At 35.3% G+C, this 19,265-nt stretch overlaps 1 protein-coding gene across 1 annotated transcript; it reads right to left on the bottom strand.

The window, feature by feature from the left end:
• Nucleotides 1–11,009: 11,009 nt before the first annotated feature.
• Nucleotides 11,010–14,914, bottom strand: LOC141704530 (aquaporin NIP1-1-like). The gene is made up of 5 exons (XM_074507767.1): nt 14,572–14,914; nt 13,588–13,812; nt 13,076–13,273; nt 12,075–12,136; nt 11,010–11,353 (listed from the first exon to the last, which is right to left on the bottom strand). The coding sequence occupies exons 1-5, from the start codon at nt 14,704–14,706 to the stop codon at nt 11,140–11,142; spliced, it is 834 nt and encodes a 277-aa protein (XP_074363868.1). The 5' UTR covers nt 14,707–14,914; the 3' UTR covers nt 11,010–11,139.
• Between the last annotated feature and the right edge of the window lie 4,351 nt (nt 14,915–19,265).

Consider the following 19,265-nt stretch of genomic DNA (forward strand, 5'->3'; position numbering starts at 1 on the left):
AGAATAAGGATGTAAGTCCTTATGAAATGTGGAAGAAAAAGAAACCAAGTTACCAACACCTGAAAGTGTGGGGGTGCCTGGAAAAGGTATTGGTCCCTACACCTAAGAAGGTGAAGATTGGTCCAAAGACTGTGGATTGTATCTTTATCGGATATCCACCACATAGAACTGCATATCGATTTCTCGTATATGATTCTAAGATTCCTGACATTCAGAAGAATATGATTATAAAATCTAGGAATGCCTCATTTTTTTAGACGACATTTCCTTGCAATCCAGGAAAAGAACCTCCTACAACGTCTAAATGAGCTCATAAGTCTATAGATAACAATAATGAGAGTGAAGAAAGTGAGGATGAAAATGTGGGGGTAGTGAGAAAGAGCAAAAGACAATGTACGGAGAAATCTTATGGGTCTGACTTTATGACATATTTGCTCGAGGAAGGTGACCCGAAATCCTATGAGGAAGCGGTTACCTCACCCGATGGCCCCATGGTGAAAGAGGCCATTAAAAATAAAGTTGATTCAATTCTGCAGAATCATACTTGGGAATTAGTTGATTTTCCAAATGGTTGTAAACTGTTAGGCAACAAGTGGGTTTTCAAGAAGAAGTTGAAAACTGATGGTACTATCGATAAGTACAAGGCAAGACTTGTAATTAAAGGATACAAGCAACATAAAGGTCTGGACTACTTTGACACATATTCTCCAGTAATGAGAATAATGTCTATAAGGATGATGTTTGTTATCGCTGATGTAAGGTCCCGTATGAGGGCTATTTTAAGCTTAAAGGGGGGGGTTGAATAGCTTAATTACCAATTTAAAAATTGTTGTGGCATTTTAAAAATATTTTATCCCTTTTTAAAACTTTACCGAGTGGTTATGCAGTTTATATGTGCGGAAGATAAAGTGCAAGGAAATAAAATACCACACGGTGATTTTATCCTGGTTCGCGATGGCGCAACCTCTAATAGATTCGCTCACCCCTACTCCAGTCCCCGAGCTCCTCTCCCGGACTCGGGATTTTCCCTTATAATAAACTCGCTCATTTAGTAGGCGGATAAGCCTTTACACCCTTTACAAGTATTTATCTTGGTGCGTAACACAAGGGTCACCACCTCAAAATAAATGTAATACCTACACAACTTATCTTAGACAATAACTCCCCGCTATTTCTTCAAAATTGTTGTAGAGCATTTGTGTGGACTTGGCTTCCTTAGCTTTTGTCGGTCTTGGATCTTAGTGATCCGGTCTTGGGTCTTTCCTCTTCTTCACGGTGCGAAGACTACTAACTCCCCGTGAGTACGTCTAGGACTTGGGTCTTAGAACGAGAATCACCTCACGTCACTTCACCTCACTACAAAACTAATAAGACAATTCATGAAACAAACCAAGTATTGAAAAGATGGTTTGAACTAGTATTTTACTGTACTACCCCACAAGTAGTATAATATTCCAATAAGAATATTAAAACTAAATAACAATACTTGACTTAAGAATAATACAAGATGGTCAAGTATATTTACAATTACTCCTTTATAGTTTTGATAAAGTTGTGGAATAATATGAGAAGTCCCTTTTTATGTTAAGCACTTATGGCTTATGACTTCTTTAGTATTCTTCTTCTTTCGATTATGTATTTATAAATTGAAGAATACTTTAGTTACAATCTCGGAATTGTAACTTATCATCTACGCTCGTAGGCTTAAGGATTTTAGTATACTTATATTTTGACACTTATGTGGTCAAAGTATACTTTTAACTTCAAGTACTTGTATAAGTTTTATGATTTTTAGCCAAGATCCAAATAATAGAAGTGCAAGTAATTGGTGTAAGATCGTGCTTTTGAAGTTTAGACGAATAATTACGAGTAGTTTATATATATCGAATAATAACCCCACAGAACACTGAAAGATGTTAGAAGGGGATTATACGATATGTCTCGTAATTGTTTATATACACGATATGTGTTAGCCAAGATCCAATTAAAGAGCGTGAAAATAATTGGCTAACTCGTGGATTTGATTCGTCTTTAAATAACGGATGATTACGAAGTAGTTTATATTAGACAAGCTATAATCCCCCGGAACACTAAAGATGTTAAAAGGGATTACACTTTTACTTCGTAATATTTTATATGTACGTTATTAGTTAGACAAGATCCAATTAAAGAGCGTTAAGTAATTGTCTAACTCGTACGTTCCGTTTTAAGATTTGACAAATTACGAAATGTTTATATGAGACAAGTAATAATCCCCCGGAGAGCACTAAAGATGCTAGAAGGGATTACACTTAAACTTCGTAATTATTTTATGAGCACGAATGAGTGTTAGCCAAGATCCAATTAAAGTGCAAGAAATAATGGGCTAACTCGTACATGTGTCAAATATAATCTCCCCTTGGAGATAAAGTACTTTTCTTTTTAGATCTTCTCGTTGGAATGATTTTTATGAAGTTCAAGTACTTATTCGAATTCCGAGTTCGAATCTAAGTTCTCCCCGAGAACTTCTTTTATAAGAGAACTTGTATTAGAGCTTAAGATGAAGTATAGAAGTTAAGTACAAAGCTTAAATACAAAGAACTCAAATAAGAAGCTAAAACTAACCACTTTTGAAAAACGGTCGGAAAAGTTCGCCGGAAAAATTCGCCGGAGGTTCCGCCAGATTTTGGCACTTTGGTCGAACTTGGGCAGCCCTTCGGGAGGTCGGAAAGTGGTAGTGGATGAGCTCACTTGTTGAGATAAAGCTTGGTTAGGTGAAGCTAAGCTTGGGTTTTAAAAACCTTGTATATATGTAAGTATATAGAAGAGAGATAAGGTTTTTGAGAAGAAGTGTGTGTATAGAATTTGAAAGAGATGAAGAGAAACACTTCTTGAAAAAATCTCAGCAACTTTGTGGCTCTTTAGCTTGAAGAAAATGGGTTAGGGTGGGGGTTTATTTATAGGAGAAGTTGGGTGGATTGAATGGTTGAGATTTGAGAAGGAATGAATGGTGGATGGAGTGTATCACATGGATTGAGACATAGCAAGTAGGTTGTGATTCTTTGCAAGTGGGAAGGAAGAACAAGCTAGTATTCATTTAAATCTCAGCTGATATATATATATATATATATATATTAAATATATATTTTACTTTTCTTTTAATCATTCTTTAATTACTTTAATTAAGGATTAAGCACCATTAATTATGACCACCCCAAAAATTCTTAAATAAATATCATAAAAAATATGATAATTACCTAAATATTATAAAATGATGTCCTGCAAGTTTTGATAAATTTTAGTCAATGGTAACTAGGTCAAACGTGGTCAACTGTGGGACCAACTGCCTCGATATTTGTGCCCAGACAAAAATTCTCTGAATGCTACAAAATTTTTACCATACTTATAAAATACCATTTAAATGATCCATACTAAATTTCAAGTAATTCTATCATGTGGAAGTATTTTATCTAAAAATGAAACTGTTCTGTCAGCCTTTCTTCCGAATAAAAATATCGTTGGTCTTGAAATAAAGGAGATGGATCTTTTGACCAAATTTTTGACTTGTATAAATACTTAAAATATATTTTCTAATATATAAAATATATTTGGATGATAGGAAATGTGTTTGAGTATTTTTGAATAATTTTCTCCGTGAAATGCTGATTTTACGAAACGAGAGAAAATTACTGTAAGTATTCATAAATGAGTTGCAGAACTGGATATTAATATTCCAACCTTGAATATTAATAATCTTTGAATATATATAGAGATATATTTTGGAGTGAAGAGTTAAATATTTTTGATATAGCACGGGACCTCTAAAGAATATTTCTGCAATATTCCTTATTCGAGCTTGTTGCTATATTCCTGTTGCAACACAGATCTAAGAAATATTATATCTTGATGTTTCTTTTTTGATCATATTGCCTTAGAGATATATTCCATAAAGATATAGTTTTGATATTTTGCAAAAATGGAATATCTCTTTTATCTGTTTAAAAGACATGATTTTGCTAGTTTGACTTTTTGACTCTGATTTGGATCAATTAAATTCATGTCCTAATGGAGAGGATCTACGTGTTCTTAATTTTATGTCTAATCGTACAAATACCAAAATAAATAATATATCGAAAATATCCTTTCAGCTGCAATGCGAAATTTAGTAGTACATCAAATGGATGTGAAAATAGCTTTTCTAAATGGAGATATAGATGAGGAAATCTATATGAAATAACCTGAAGGATTCGTTGTCCCTGGTCAAGAAAGGAAAGTCTATAGATTAGTGAAGTCACTGTATGGCTTAAAACAAGCGCCTATGAAATGGCATGAGAAATTTGATGAGGTCGTGCTGGCCAACAGCTTCAAGATCAATGAATGTGATAGTTGTGCATATTACAAAGATAATGAAAGTAGTTATATCAAGGACAATGACAATGGTTATGTCATGATGACATTGTATGTAGACGATCTACTTATTATCGGAAGCAATGATAAAGTGATCAAATCTACAAAAGATATGCTAAAGGCAAGATTTGACATGAAAGACATGGGACTAGCAAATGTGATTCTAAAAATCCAAATTTCTAGAACATCAGAAGGACTCGCATTGAGTCAACCTCATTATGTTGACAAAATCCTTGAGAAGTTTCTTAAAGATGACTTTGAGAAAGCTAGGACACATGTGGATATGACTTTACATTTATCCAAGAACAAAGGTGTAGCGGTTTCCCAGTTGGAATACTCGAGGATAATTGGAAGTCTGATGTACTTATTCAGTTGTACAAGATCAGACATTCCATACTCAATCAGCAAGTTGAGTAGGTTTACGAGTTATCTGGGAACTGATCACTGGAAAGCGATCATAAGGATACTGAGGTACTTGAGAGAAACTCGAGACTATGGACTGCACTATGGCAGATATCCAGCAGTATTAGAGGGATATACTGACGCGAATTGGATATCTAGTAAGAAGGCTCTAAAGTCTACGAGTGGCTATGTGTTTACACTAGCTGGCGCGACAATCTCATGGAAATCCTCAAAGAAAACTGTGATAAGTCATTCCACGATGGAAGCTGAGTTCGTGGCACTAGATAAATGTGCCTAAGTGGGTGAATATCTACGCCAATTTTTAAAGGATATTCCAAGATGGCCAAAGCTTGTGACTACAATAGGGATACACTGTGACAGTCAATCCGCTATTGGTAGAGCACAGAGCACGATGTATAATGGAAAGTCTCATCATATACGATGACGACATAGTTTCATTAGATAATTGATCTCAACCGGAATTATCACTATTGACTATATATCGTCAAAGGATAATATCGCGGATCCGCTAACCAAAGGGTTATCAAGAGAAGTGGTTGAGAAATCATCGAGAGGGATAAACCTTAAGCCTGTTGCTTAACGGCGTCATGGTGGACACCCAACCAATGCTGACTGGAGATTCCAATAACTTGGTTCAATGGGCCAACTAAATCATGATGCCCAAATCATTTTGGGGGAAACCCATGGCCTGTTCCTATGATGAGGAAACAGTGAGACCCGTATGGTACGAGGTTAGTCCTTTGAGCTTTTAATGATCTTTTGGTGAATACATGGAGTTCAGGAGTGAACGCTGAGTAAATGCGGGTTACTTTATAAGATAAAGATCACTTATATGGGAGAGAAGTGGGGCCGCTTCAAAGGAGAACTGAACGAGTCAGAAAGGATATAGTGATAAGTATATCATCGTTTACACAAACGATCGAACAGTTCAAGGACAAGCACTTCTACTGTCTACCAGTAAAGTCGGTATGCTTATTCGAGCGAAGGTTCAAGGAGCATTATCTACCTATCGTATGTTATATCTGATCAAGAAACTATCACCAAGTCAAACTCCGCGTCTGTCTATTTGGTGTGTGCTACTGAAATGTCAATCTCATCCATGTGGGGGATTGTTGGAAAATGTGGGTTGTAGTCCCACATTGTCAAGTCAATTTGATCCATAGTTTGAGTGGACGAATGTCACGTACGCACGACAAGTGACATTTGGAATGTGTTCTCCCCCAGGAGAGCTTTCTGAGGCACTTTGAATCACTCAAAATGACTGAGAGATGGATGAGATATGATCATCCAAAGTTAGGGCCCGTTTGGGGTTCCTTAAAAAATGTAACTTATAACTTAAAGTTAAAAAGTGCAATATAAGTGATATGAACATAGTAAATTATAAGTTAGTTAAGTGTTTGGATAATTTTATGTATAAGTTACTTATAAGTTACTAATGTGTTTGGTAAATCATAACTTATAAGTCATAATTTTTTAAAAATAAATAAATTTAATATAATAATTTAATATAAGAATATATAATTAATGAAAAAAAATAAACTATAAATATTGAAATTCAAATTACTAAAAATGATAGAGTAATGCTATGTAACCCAAAATTTAAATTGTAAAATTACGTCGCATGACATGTGTCAAGATTTAACAATTGGGCGCGTATGAATGCACGCGGAGTCACATAATATTACGATGAAAATTACCATTTATAAAGTATTTGGGAAAAAATGTAACAATATTTGGGGGTTTTAGTATTTCCCAAAATAAAAAAAATTATAAAATATTAACTTAATATGTGCGGCAATATCATTCCGTTTTGCAACATAACATTGATAAGGGGCATAAATTAGAATAATACTAAAACTTCTTCAAATTCAATTTAAATAAAATGGAACTTTTAATCATAAATTTTGGAATAAAGAAAAATAGTTTAATCAATGCAATAGTAGGGTGAAGAAGAAAATAAAGGAGGAAATCGACGCTAACGGGAAAATGAGAAGTGGAATTTTAGCACTTCCCTACTTTCGAATAATGGTCATATAAGTGTTAAAATGTCACGATAAACGAAGTTCCCAAACTGTCGCATGAAATACAGAATGAGATTTTCAGCATATAAGTTACAAAAACGGAACGCCAAACATGCACTTAGTCTCTTAGTTGTGGAAATTTGTGTAGAATAATGAAAGTCCCACATTGATTTTGCTAAGGAGAATGCATAACTGTATATAAAAACACTTATGTAGTGTTCAAATGTGTTACTTATGTATTGTTTCAACACCTACGTGCGCGCGGGGGGTGCAAATCTTGGGCTTTCGAGGGGCAATCCGAGGCTTGCGAAGCCTTCAAGGTTGCCCGCGTGTGCGACGTGCGGACACGAATGTAGCAGAAAATTGGCCCGAATAATTACGGACGGACTAGTTTTGCTAAATTTAATTTCCACTGGGTTTGGGCTCTTAAATTCTTAATTCGTTTTTAATAAGAATTATTATAATTGATTTGGCATAATAATAATAATCTAATTCAATTACGGATTTGATTATTAATTAACGCGGTTTATTTAATTACGCGTGAAGTAGCTCACACGTTTTCCCTCGAGCCTATATATTATCATATCAGGTTTAGGGTTTATTCATTTATTCGAAATATACCACACAGCCGCCTCCTAAACAAAAATCATACTCTCTTCTGGTGATAGTTTCTTGCTCCGTTCTTGTTCGCCGAAGGCGCTGTTCGTGCAGCAACGCTGTTTTCTCATTTTATCCTGGGAGGCTAACGACTCGCACATACGGTGAGGGCCGTAATAGTTATAAGGAGACAGTTATACGTTGGACTTGAGAACTTCTCCTTTTATATCCTTTTTGTTCTTTCTGTTATTCGTATATTTTGTATGTATTAATCGCAGATTGTGGATCACATTTAGAACCACTCGTTACTTAACGGTTTTCTCAATAAAAATGTAATATTTTAATTAAATAAAAAAATAAGTGTAGAATTATTTTTTTATTATAAATATAGTAATAGATAAACCAAGAGAAGAAGAGAAAGAGAGAAGATGAGAGAATATATTATTTCCAAGTAAGTTTACAAGTTCCACTTATATGGTTATTTATAGGTGTAGGATATACAAGATACATGAATCGATGCCTCAACTAGATGGTCTCATGTTTGTCTTCTCTCAACTCATAATGATACTTTTGCAAAATTACTTGCCCAAATAATCAAATTACGAGCTCAATTCCTAGATCATTGCATTAAGTCAATTCATTTAGATAATGTCGGAGAATTCACATTTGTAACTTTTTTCGACTATTGCATGTCTATAGGAATCTCAGTTGAACACCCACTTCCTCATGTACATACACAAAATGGGTTAGCCGAGTCCATTATCAAAGACTCCAACTTACTGCAAGACCATTGTTGTTGAAACAAAATTACCTACATCTATTTGGGGTCACGCAATACTTCATGCTGCTAATATTATTAGGATTAGACCAACTTCCTACAACCAACATTCTCCGCTACAACTGGTACTTGGTCAAGTTCCTAATATTTCTCACTTCAAAATTTTCGGAAGTGCTGTATATGTATCGATTGCTCCACCACAAAGATCGAAGATGGGAGCTCAAAGAAGAGTAGGTATCTACATTGGTTTTGATTCCACATCAATAATTAAATATCTGGAGCCTCTAACCGGAGACTTATATACCGCAAGATATGCAGATTGTCATTTTGACAAGTCTATGTTTCCTCCCTTATTGGGAGATAAACAATTAAATAAAGTTAATCCTGACATAACATGGAATGCTTCAGGATTATATTTTCTAGATCACGTACCGGTCAATGCGAACTTGAAGTTAAAACAATTATTTATATGCAAAATATCGTAATCCAAATGTCTGACGCATTTAACGATTCTAGAAATATAACTAAATCTCATATACCTGCAGTAAATACTCCAGCTAGAATAGATATACCAATTCAAAAATCAGATACAAAAGAATTGGTTATAGAATCAAAGCCACGCCTGAAGCGTGGTAGACCGGTCAGTGTAAAAGATGTTGCACCACGAAAAAGAAAAATAAAGAAAATTGCCCCGGAAGTGGCACATGCTCCAGAAGAAGCAAATACCCCTGAAGTGGTATTATATCCTGAAGAGATTCCAGTCCCTGAAGATACGGGATTAAACAATCATGAAATTTCAATAAATTATGTGCATGATATGAAATTATGGGATCGAAGTAAGCCATAATCGATGATGTATTTGTGTATTCTACAGCATTGAATGTAGACATAAATTCTGATCCTAAACCACAAAGTGTGGATGAATGTCGTCGAAGAAAAGACTGGCCAAAATGGAAAGACGCAATCCAAACAGAATTAAATTTATTGCGTAAAAGAGAAGTATTTCGACCTGTTGTCCAAACACCAATTGGTGTGAACCCTGTTGGGAATAAATGGGTATTAATAAGAAAATGAAATGAAAACAATGAAATTATGAGATATAAAGCCTGACTTGTAGCACAGGGATTTTCTCAAAGGCCTGACATTGATTATCAAGAGACATACTCGTTGGTGATGGATGGAATTACTTTTCGTTTTATACTAGGTATGGCATCTAAAGAAAAATTGGAAACACGTCTTATGGACGTCGTTACTGCATACCTGTATGGTTCACTTGATAGTGAAATTTTTATGAAAATCCCAGAAGGGTTAAAAATGGATGAGTTCAAGAAACCTCGTCATATATACTCCATTAAACTTCAACGATCATTGTATGGACTGAAACAATCTAGTCGTATGTGGTATAACAGACTACGTCGTTATTTAAAAAAGATGGGTATATTAATAACCAAATTTCTCCATGTGTTTTTATCAAAAAATCACAATCTGGTTTTGTAATTATTGCTGTATATGTGGATGATTTAAATCTTATAGGAATAGCTACGGAGGTTAATGATGCTGTCATATACCTAAAGACAGAGTTTGAAATGAAAGATTTTGGAAGGACAAAATATTGTCTTGGGATACAAGTCGAGCACTTGTCAACAGGAATTTTCCTCCACCAATCCACATATACAGAAAAGGTTTTGAACAGATTTTACATGGATAAATCTTATCCATTGACTACTCCAATGGTGGTTAGATCTTTAGAGCCTGATAAAGATCCATTTCGACCACGAGAAGATGATGAAGAGGTTTTTGGTCCTGAAATTCCATATCTATGTGTAATTGGTGCACTTATGTATCTTGCAAATAATGCAAGGCCAGATATTGCTTTTGCTGTGAACTTATTGGCTAGATTTAGCTCTGCTTCGATGGACAGATATTGGAATGGGATCAAACATATATTTCATTATCTTCGTGGAACAATTGATGTTGGGTTATATTTCTTGAAAAACTCAACATCTCAGTTGATCGGATATGCAGACGTTGAATATTTATCAGATCCTCATTTTGGCAAATCACAAACTGGATATGTATTTACATGTTGCGGTGCAGCCATTTCCTGAAAATCCACGAAACAAACTACAATGGCAACCTCAACAAATCACTCGGAACTTATTGCAATTCCTAAAGGCAGTAGAGAATGTGTTTGATTGCGGTCTATCATCAAGAATATTCAAGAATCATGTGGATTACCGGACATCACAAGAAGTCCTACTGTCATGTTTGAGGACAACACTGCGTGCATTGATCAACTTAAGGAAGGATATATCAAAGGAGACAGGACGAAACACATTTCACCAAAATTCTTTTACACTCACGAACTTCAAAAGAATGGAGAAATTGATATACAACAAATTCGATCATGTGACAACCTTGCGGATTTATTCACGAAATCATTACCGAATTCAACATTTGGGAAGTTACGACATAACATTGGAATGCGACGATTCAAAAATTTTTTAAAACAAAACTTCGGAGAATGATTAGTTTTTCCAAGGGGAGATTGTACTTTTTTTCCTTCGCCAAAGTTTTTATCCCACTGGGTTTTTCTTTGACAAGATTTTAACGAGGCAATTTATGATCCATACTATCATGACAATCAGAGGGGAGTGTTATAAGTTGATTGTCATGTAGTCAAAAGTTAAATAGTAATGCTAGATTCATAGGAGTAGATATTTCACATTGCATTTAATGAACATGTTGCTTGTATTGGCTATAAATAACCTCATTTGTTAAAAATGAAAATGTACCAAGCAGCTTCTTTTTTCTCCCTAATCACTCTCTTTATCTATCTTTCTGCTCTATTTAATTTTACAGAGGTTCGATATAACACTATTATAGCTAGTTTTTACATCACTGTTAATATTGAGCACAAAAATATTAGATGAATTATTTCCTGGGCGAAATTCTAGTAAGAAAGGAGGCATTTTTGGTAATTTCACGAAGTGGCTTGTTTGTGAATCTCATAATATTGTAAATCCAGGCACCAGATATTGCCCCAGCTATTGGACCCAACAGATATATCCAAATCCCGTCGTAGCGGCTCGTCACCAAAACTGGGCCCAAACTTCTTGCTGGATTCATTGATGCCCCTGTTATTGGTCTGTCAAACAACCCATTTCACAAATGAGCCATCATAAAAACGACTCCAAGAAAAGTTCAGAGAATCAGAATAACAGAAAAAAAAAGGTTTAGGATAGATACTTCAACCATAGGGTACCCCTTTCATAAATCTTAAAATAAATAAATTATGATTTAAACTTAAACTAAATAAATGATTTATAAGTGATAAATTGATGAATGCTTATAAGTTATATAAGTGTTTAGATAATTTTACTTATAATTCAATTTTTTTACTTAAATCGACTAAAATAAATAATATTTTAAATATAATATCTTAATTCTTATATTTAAAGTTAGATTAATATTAAAAAATATTTTTAAAACTAAAATTAATAAAAAAACGAAAAATTAAAAATAAGTTGAGAAAAGTACGTCGTTACTAACATTCAACTTAATATCTTATAAATTATAAATTCAACTTATAAATTGAGTCGACAAACGTTCGTCGATAAGTTGTTGCGGACTTATAAGTTATTCAGTCGACTTATCATATTTGTCAAACAGTATATTACGATGATACTACTTTTTCACCTATTTCTTGAAGTCCTATAATGATCCATTGAAGTTTTTATTGTTTATAGAAATGTAAAAAGTTGAATAATAAATCAAAAAAATATAAGAAACAATAAGATAGAGCGAGTATTGATTATATTTGAAATAAAAATTGGGGAGAGAAAAATAATGTTGTACATTATACGTACCCTGCAATAATCACATTAAGTAACACAATAGCTCCAATTGCAAGCCCTGCAAGTTCGCCAATCTGCATTAACGTTTAACAAAAATCAAGGCCTTAAAATTCAGATATCGGATCTATTCCGTACGTCTCCAAAAAATCTAGGACTCGGTTAATTTTCCGTATATCTGAGAGGTCAATCACGGGTGTTGGTTCTAAATATCACTTTGGGGGTTAAAAATAACCATAAATGTCACTTCAAAACGGTACACTGTGTACCGTTTATGCAAAACACCTAAAACGGAACTTCGTGTGACGTTTTGGCATTTTGAATTTTTTTTATGCGTAAAACGGTAGATAAAGTTCTGTTTTGGTACAAAACGCTATATGATGTACCGTTTTGAGCCAAAACGCTACTTCAACCACCGTTTTGCACATTATAAAAAAATTAAAAAAAAATATTAAAGTACCAAAACGGCACACTAAGTACCGTTTTACATTAAAAATACAAAACGGAAGACGAAGTATCGTTATGAAATAACATTTTGGGCCATTATTTTCAAAAGTGACATTTTGGACCATTTAGCACTCAAAAGCGACATTTTGGTCCATTATTCCTCAATCACTCTACTAACACTTTATTTACTCGAACTCTTGATCTCCGCAAGGAAAAAAGAATTCAACTACTAGATTTTTTCGGCTAGAGTGTTGATAGAAATTAGGGTCCCATGCATTTGTTCGATGCTTATTGCTTAAAATAAAATTATCAAGGCATAGTTGAGAATTTTTTTTTGTTATACTATTAATCTATTCAAGTTGCAAATTTCCTTCAATAATACACGCCATTGACATAGACGACAGCGATTTAAAACTGAATGAAGCCAATCATCATGAAAAAACAATTCCCTAAACGTGACAAAGTATATAGAAGGCGGATTTAAAAAATCTGTTCAACTCGAATGAGTATTAGGAATTCGGATATCATTTTAACCAGGTTAATTAACAAGGTGAAGAAAGAAGACTTACAGCTCTGTTATCGGTGGCCACACCAGATATAACAAACATCAGGAAGAATGTGATTATAAACTCCAACACCAAAGACTGCAGGTTTGTCCCTGTCGGAAATGTTCCCGGAGATATGTCTTTAGTACCCTGAAAAATTAACCTGATCGTTTCGCTGGCTAACGTTGCCCCTATAATTTGTGCTGCAACATAAGCTGGTACCTAACATTATAAAAAATTTAAGATCGTGCTAGCAAATGTTGTACAAAATTTAGCTCAAAGCATGCTCTTAGATGAGTGTAGGTACTGTTAGGCTATTATATTTCATCGTTTGTGGCGTGATGTCTGTTTTTAAATGTGAGAGGCTATCTTAAGGCGTGCTCTTAGATGAGTCTAGGTTGTGTTCGTAAATGTATCAAAATTTAGTCATAAAAAATATTTAAACTTGCTAAAATCATCATAAAAATGAATATATAAAGTTAATAGAAACCAAAATTTAGGTCATTAACGGGTTAACACAGGAGATAGTTAGTTACATGTTTCCACGGAAATCTCTTGACAGAGGCGAATGCAATGGTGACAGCAGGATTAATATGAGCACCAGAAATGTGTCCAATTGAGTAAATCATCACCATTACAGCCAGTCCCCATACCATAGCAACTCCCGGCAATGTAACCACTTTGTCCTTTGACAAATTAACCGTCACCGCGCAATCTCCCGCAAATATTAGAAAATATGTGCCCAACATCTCTGCAATTAGCTGCATGTAAATATTTCAGTAATTCATTGACTAGTATATTCATGACAAGGTTAATAATAGATTCAATCATACTTATCGAAGTATGTAATGTAATTCATAAACTCGATACAGTGTTGCTGTGTTAGAGTTGCTTAATATTTCTGCAAATAGCTCTGTGTTGTGGTTTCCCTGTTTATAGTTCTCATTATTAGTTTACAAAATTAAAGATGATACAATGAGTTTAAGATCTTGTTTATGGGACAATATTCCGAATGGTGCCGATTGATAGTTACTAAATAAATTTCATGCTACCAAAACTGTCCTTCACTTAAAACTTCATTTTTGGGATTGTAAAGAAGAGTTCCATTTTCGAATTCAAGACTTCTATATAAGCATGCTCATTGATACAAATCTGAGCAACTCTCTGAAACTATAACGTTCCGAGAAAAAAGACAAGGAAACTTCTTTGCCAACATAGGGTTCATACAGTGATCGAGGTCTTAGTTTTTCTTAAAGATGTCAAGGATTGGAGAGGGTTGGTGCTGTGGTCGAGATCTTGGTTTCTCATAAAGATGTCAAGGATTGGACTCCTGGCATGTGCCTGCTATCTATATATAAAAAAAAACTCTTTTGATTTTATTTCCAGGTTAAGGGAAATTAAAAACCTAAGTCTCTAGCTACTTAACAAAACAGAGAACCGGAAAGAAACTTAACTTTAATTATCAATCTAGCCAAACACTTATAGATTGTAGTATTTGTTATTATTTGTTACCTACTTACCTTTTGTATAAAAGGAAGAGTTACAAAACAGCCGTCACTGGAGTGGTCACCGGAGGGTTCATGCATATTATCCTCAAGTACAGAGAGAGCAATATCTCCATCGTTCCCGTTCCTGTCTGTCATCTCCTGAGCCATATCTGCAATATATGTAACTGTCTTTGAAATTATAGATTTATAGAGACAGATCTTGTTCCAGCACCAACTACACAGGGAATATTACTGAATACCAAGCCACCAAATAATGACTTGCTGCAAAAGACAAAGCAGACTTTTCACATAATAATATTATCAAGTCATTGTTATATTTATAGCAGATGGAGTATGTATTAGTGCAAAGTGTGTAATATGCGGAAGCAAATGACATGTAAAATGTGTTTGTAGTTGGATTATATATGTTTTCAGATCTTCGGTTGGTTACTTATAATCTATAATAAGTTAGAAGTACTATTTCTGGTTTGTTAAATTCTTCTAACTTATCACTTGAACAGATTTATCAGTTGAAATATAACAAGTAGGCAATCTTTTATACAATTATTCAAAACAGTCTTTGATTGGTCGAACTTAATATGGTAAACTAATATTAATCCAAGAAGTAACTGTAATTACATCAAGTTCTAGTTTGATTGTAGTAACTGAAGTAACTATAGTTTATCAATTATCATCCTTACTCTGGAAGTCAAGATCGGTGTCGTGTCTATGAGGATGAGCTTGCTTATCTGAGACTGAAATAAAGACCTGGAAAATGGGTTTGTGTGAGAATTGGCAAACTGCTGGCTAGAACCAACATGAGTGACGTCTACCATGCCTTTTTATAAACTTGGTCACACACAAAGTGAAAATACATGGTTCTGTGCTTCATACGACTGTGAAATACTGGATATTTACATAGATATGTAGATCCTACATTTTCACAGCATATCCGTGGAATTGAGCATAGTGGTAGCTGGAGCTCTTGAAGCAGATTAGTACACCATTTTTTGCTCAGCGGAAACAGTTCTGTAGTCTGCTTCAGTGGATGAGCGTGCCACTGTTCGTTGCTTGCGAAAAGACCAACTAATCTGAGTGCATCCGTAATAGGCAACATAGCTGGATGTAAAGTTTCTGTCCATAACAAAGTTGAGGCCGTAGGTCTAGAGATAATGTACAAGCCACACATGCTGGGGGCTTTGAGGTAACCAAGAGACGCTAGTTTATTCACCAAGGTGAGTGCATGAATTGGACTAGTTTATTCACTGAAAATGCAAGGGCAGGCCCGCCTGGTGACTGCAGATATTGCAAATGCAACTTGCAGTAACATAAATTTTACATGTAAAATAAGCTGTAAAGGATAACTATTCCATATACAGTTTTTCCCCAAAGTTGTTTTTGCAGAAATTATAAGATCATTGGAGCTTACTCTACGAACTTAAGATTTTATTGTTGGAAAATCTGGGTAGTAGTACCACATTGTCAAGTCAATTTGAGACATAGTATGAGTGGACGAATGTCGCGTGCGGGCGACTAAGAGAGCTTTATGAGGCACTTTGAATCACTCAAAATGACTAAGAGATGGATGCGATATGATCATTCAAAGTTAGTCTCTTAGCTGTGGAAATTTGTGTAGAATAATGAAAGTCCCACATTGAATGTGCAAAGGAGAATGCATAGCTTTAAATAGTAAAACACTTATGTAGTGTTCAAATGTGTTACTTATGTATTGCTCCAACACCTACTTGCCCGCAGGGGTGCAAATCTTGGGCTTTCGAGGGCCAATCAGAGGCTTGCGAAGCCCTCGAGGTTACCCGCGTGTGCGCGTGCGGACACGAATGTAGCTGAAAAATTGGCCCGAATAATTACGGATGGACTGGTTTTGCTAAATTTAATTTCCACTGGGATTGGGCTCTTAAATTCTTAATTCATTTTTTATTACGAATTATTATAATTGATTTGGCATAATAATAATCTGATTCAATTGTGGATTTGATTATTAATTACCGCGGTTTATTTACTTACACGTGAAGTACCTCACACATTTTCCCTCAAGCCCATATATTATCATATCAGGTTTAGGGTTTATTCATTAATTCGAAATATACCACACAGTCGCCTCCTAAACAAAAACCATACTCTATTCTGGTGATAGTTTCTTGCTCCGTTCTTGTTCGCCGAAGGCGCTGTTCGTGCAGCAACGTCGTTTTCTCGTTTTATCCTGGGAGGCTAACGACTCGCACATACAGTGAGGGCCGTAATAGCTTTAATGAGACAGTTATACCCTGGACTCGAGAACTTCTCCATTTATATCATTTTTGTTCTTTCTGTTATTCGTATGTTTTGTATGTATTAATCGCAGATTGTGAATCACAATCTTAAAGCTATTAGTATTTAATATATGTGACTAATACATCTGTTTCTACCTGTTTTGTAGAGTAACAGATCTATGAACGATAACACTGTGAACAATACGATGAATATGACGGCTGATCCCAACGCACAGATCACTGGATCTGATGGGGTTCACCAGCAGGCGACTAACCCTAACGCATGAATGTTGCTACTGAGAAGGCAAACATGGTGGAGCATGTTGAAAGCTCCAAGCAAAAGAAGGCCACTTCTGGTAAAAGGGAAAAACTGGCACCCAATGGAGGGATTTCGAAATCGAAATTCCAAGGGAAGTGCTACAACTGTGATACAGTGGGTCATAGGTCTTCTGATTGCAAGAGGCCCAAAAAGGCCAACAAGAAGAAAGAAGCAAACATGGTCGATCACATGTCCAAGGAGATGGGTGATATAGACCTCTGTGCTACGGTCTCTGAAGTGAACCTAGTCGGCTCCAATCCGCGTGAGTGGTGGATTAATACTGGTGCTATTAGGCATGTTTGCTCAGACAAGGCGATTTTCTCTAGCCTTAAGGCTTCCGATGCTGGTGAGAAGCTTTGCATGGGGAATTCAGCGACTTCTACTGTTGAAGGTGAAGGCACGATGATTCTAAAGATGAACTCTGGGAAGAATCTGACTTTGAAGAATGTACTGTATGTGCCTGATATTCGCAAAAACCTTGTGTCTGGTTCTTTGTTGAATAATCATGGCTTTCATTTTGTAATTGAGTCAGATAAAGTTGTTTTATCTAAGAGTGGTATGTTTGTAGGCAAGGGCTATGTAACTGATGGGCTATTTAAGCTCAATGTTATGTCCATTAAGGACGATAATGAAATGAAGAATTCTTCTGCTTACTTGCTTGAGTCTCCTAATTTATGGCATGCTAGATTAGAACATGTTAATTATGACACTTTACGAAGGTTAAGTGTAAAATAATACATACCAAAATTAACAATTGATACAAAATATAAGTGTCAGACTTGTGTTGAGGCAAAATTAACGAGATCGTCATTTAAACGTGTGGAAAGAAACACCAAAGTGCTAGACCTAATACATAGCGATATATGTGATTTAAAATTCGCTCCAACTAGAGGAGGAAACAAGTATTTTATTACATTCATAGATGACTGTACAAAATACTGCTATGTATATTTGCTGAAAAGCAAAGACGAAGCTATAGATAAATTTAAAATCTATAAGGAAGAAGTTAAGACACGACAAACTGAGAAAATCAAAACGATACGAAATGATCGTGGAGGTGAATATGTTGAACCCTTTGGGGAATTCTGTTCACAACATGGTATAATCCATGAGGTCACTGTACCATACTCCCCTCAGCCAAATGGAGTGGCTGAGAGGAAGAATCGCACTCTCAAAAAAATGATGAATGCAATGTTGCTAAGACCTGGACTTCCGCAGTCGATGTGTGGGGAAGCCATTTTAAGCGTGAATAATATTTTAAATATTACTATGCGCAAGAATAAGGATGTAAGTCCTTATGAAATGTGGAAGAAAAAGAAACCAAGTTACCAACACCTGAAAGTGTGGGGGTGCCTGGAAAAGGTATTGGTCCCTACACCTAAGAAGGTGAAGATTGGTCCAAAGACTGTGGATTGTATCTTTATCGGATATCCACCACATAGAACTGCATATCGATTTCTCGTATATGATTCTAAGATTCCTGACATTCAGAAGAATATGATTATAAAATCTAGGAATGCCTCATTTTTTTAGACGACATTTCCTTGCAATCCAGGAAAAGAACCTCCTACAACGTCTAAATGAGCTCATAAGTCTATAGATAACAATAATGAGAGTGAAGAAAGTGAGGATGAAAATGTGGGGGTAGTGAGAAAGAGCAAAAGACAACGTACGGAGAAATCTTATGGGTCTGACTTTATGACATATTTGCTCGAGGAAGGTGACCCGAAATCCTATGAGGAAGCGGTTACCTCACCCGATGGCCCCATGTTGAAAGAGGCCATTAAAAATAAAGTTGATTCAATTCTGCAGAATCATACTTGGGAATTAGTTGATTTTCCAAACGGTTGTAAACTGTTAGGCAACAAGTGGGTTTTCAAGAAGAAGTTAAAAACTGATGGTACTATCGACAAGTACAAGGCAAGACTTGTAATTAAAGGATACAAGCAACATAAAGGTCTGGACTACTTTGACACATATTCTCCAGTAATGAGAATAATGTCTATAAGGATGATGTTTGTTATCGCTGATGTAAGGTCCCGTATGAGGGCTATTTTAAGCTTAAAGGGGGGGGGGTTGAATAGCTTAATTACCAATTTAAAAATTGTTGTGGCTTTTTAAAAATATTTTATCCCTTT

This window comes from Apium graveolens, unplaced genomic scaffold (assembly GCF_009905375.1).
Source record: "Apium graveolens cultivar Ventura unplaced genomic scaffold, ASM990537v1 ctg7942, whole genome shotgun sequence".
NCBI lineage: Eukaryota > Viridiplantae > Streptophyta > Magnoliopsida > Apiales > Apiaceae > Apium > Apium graveolens.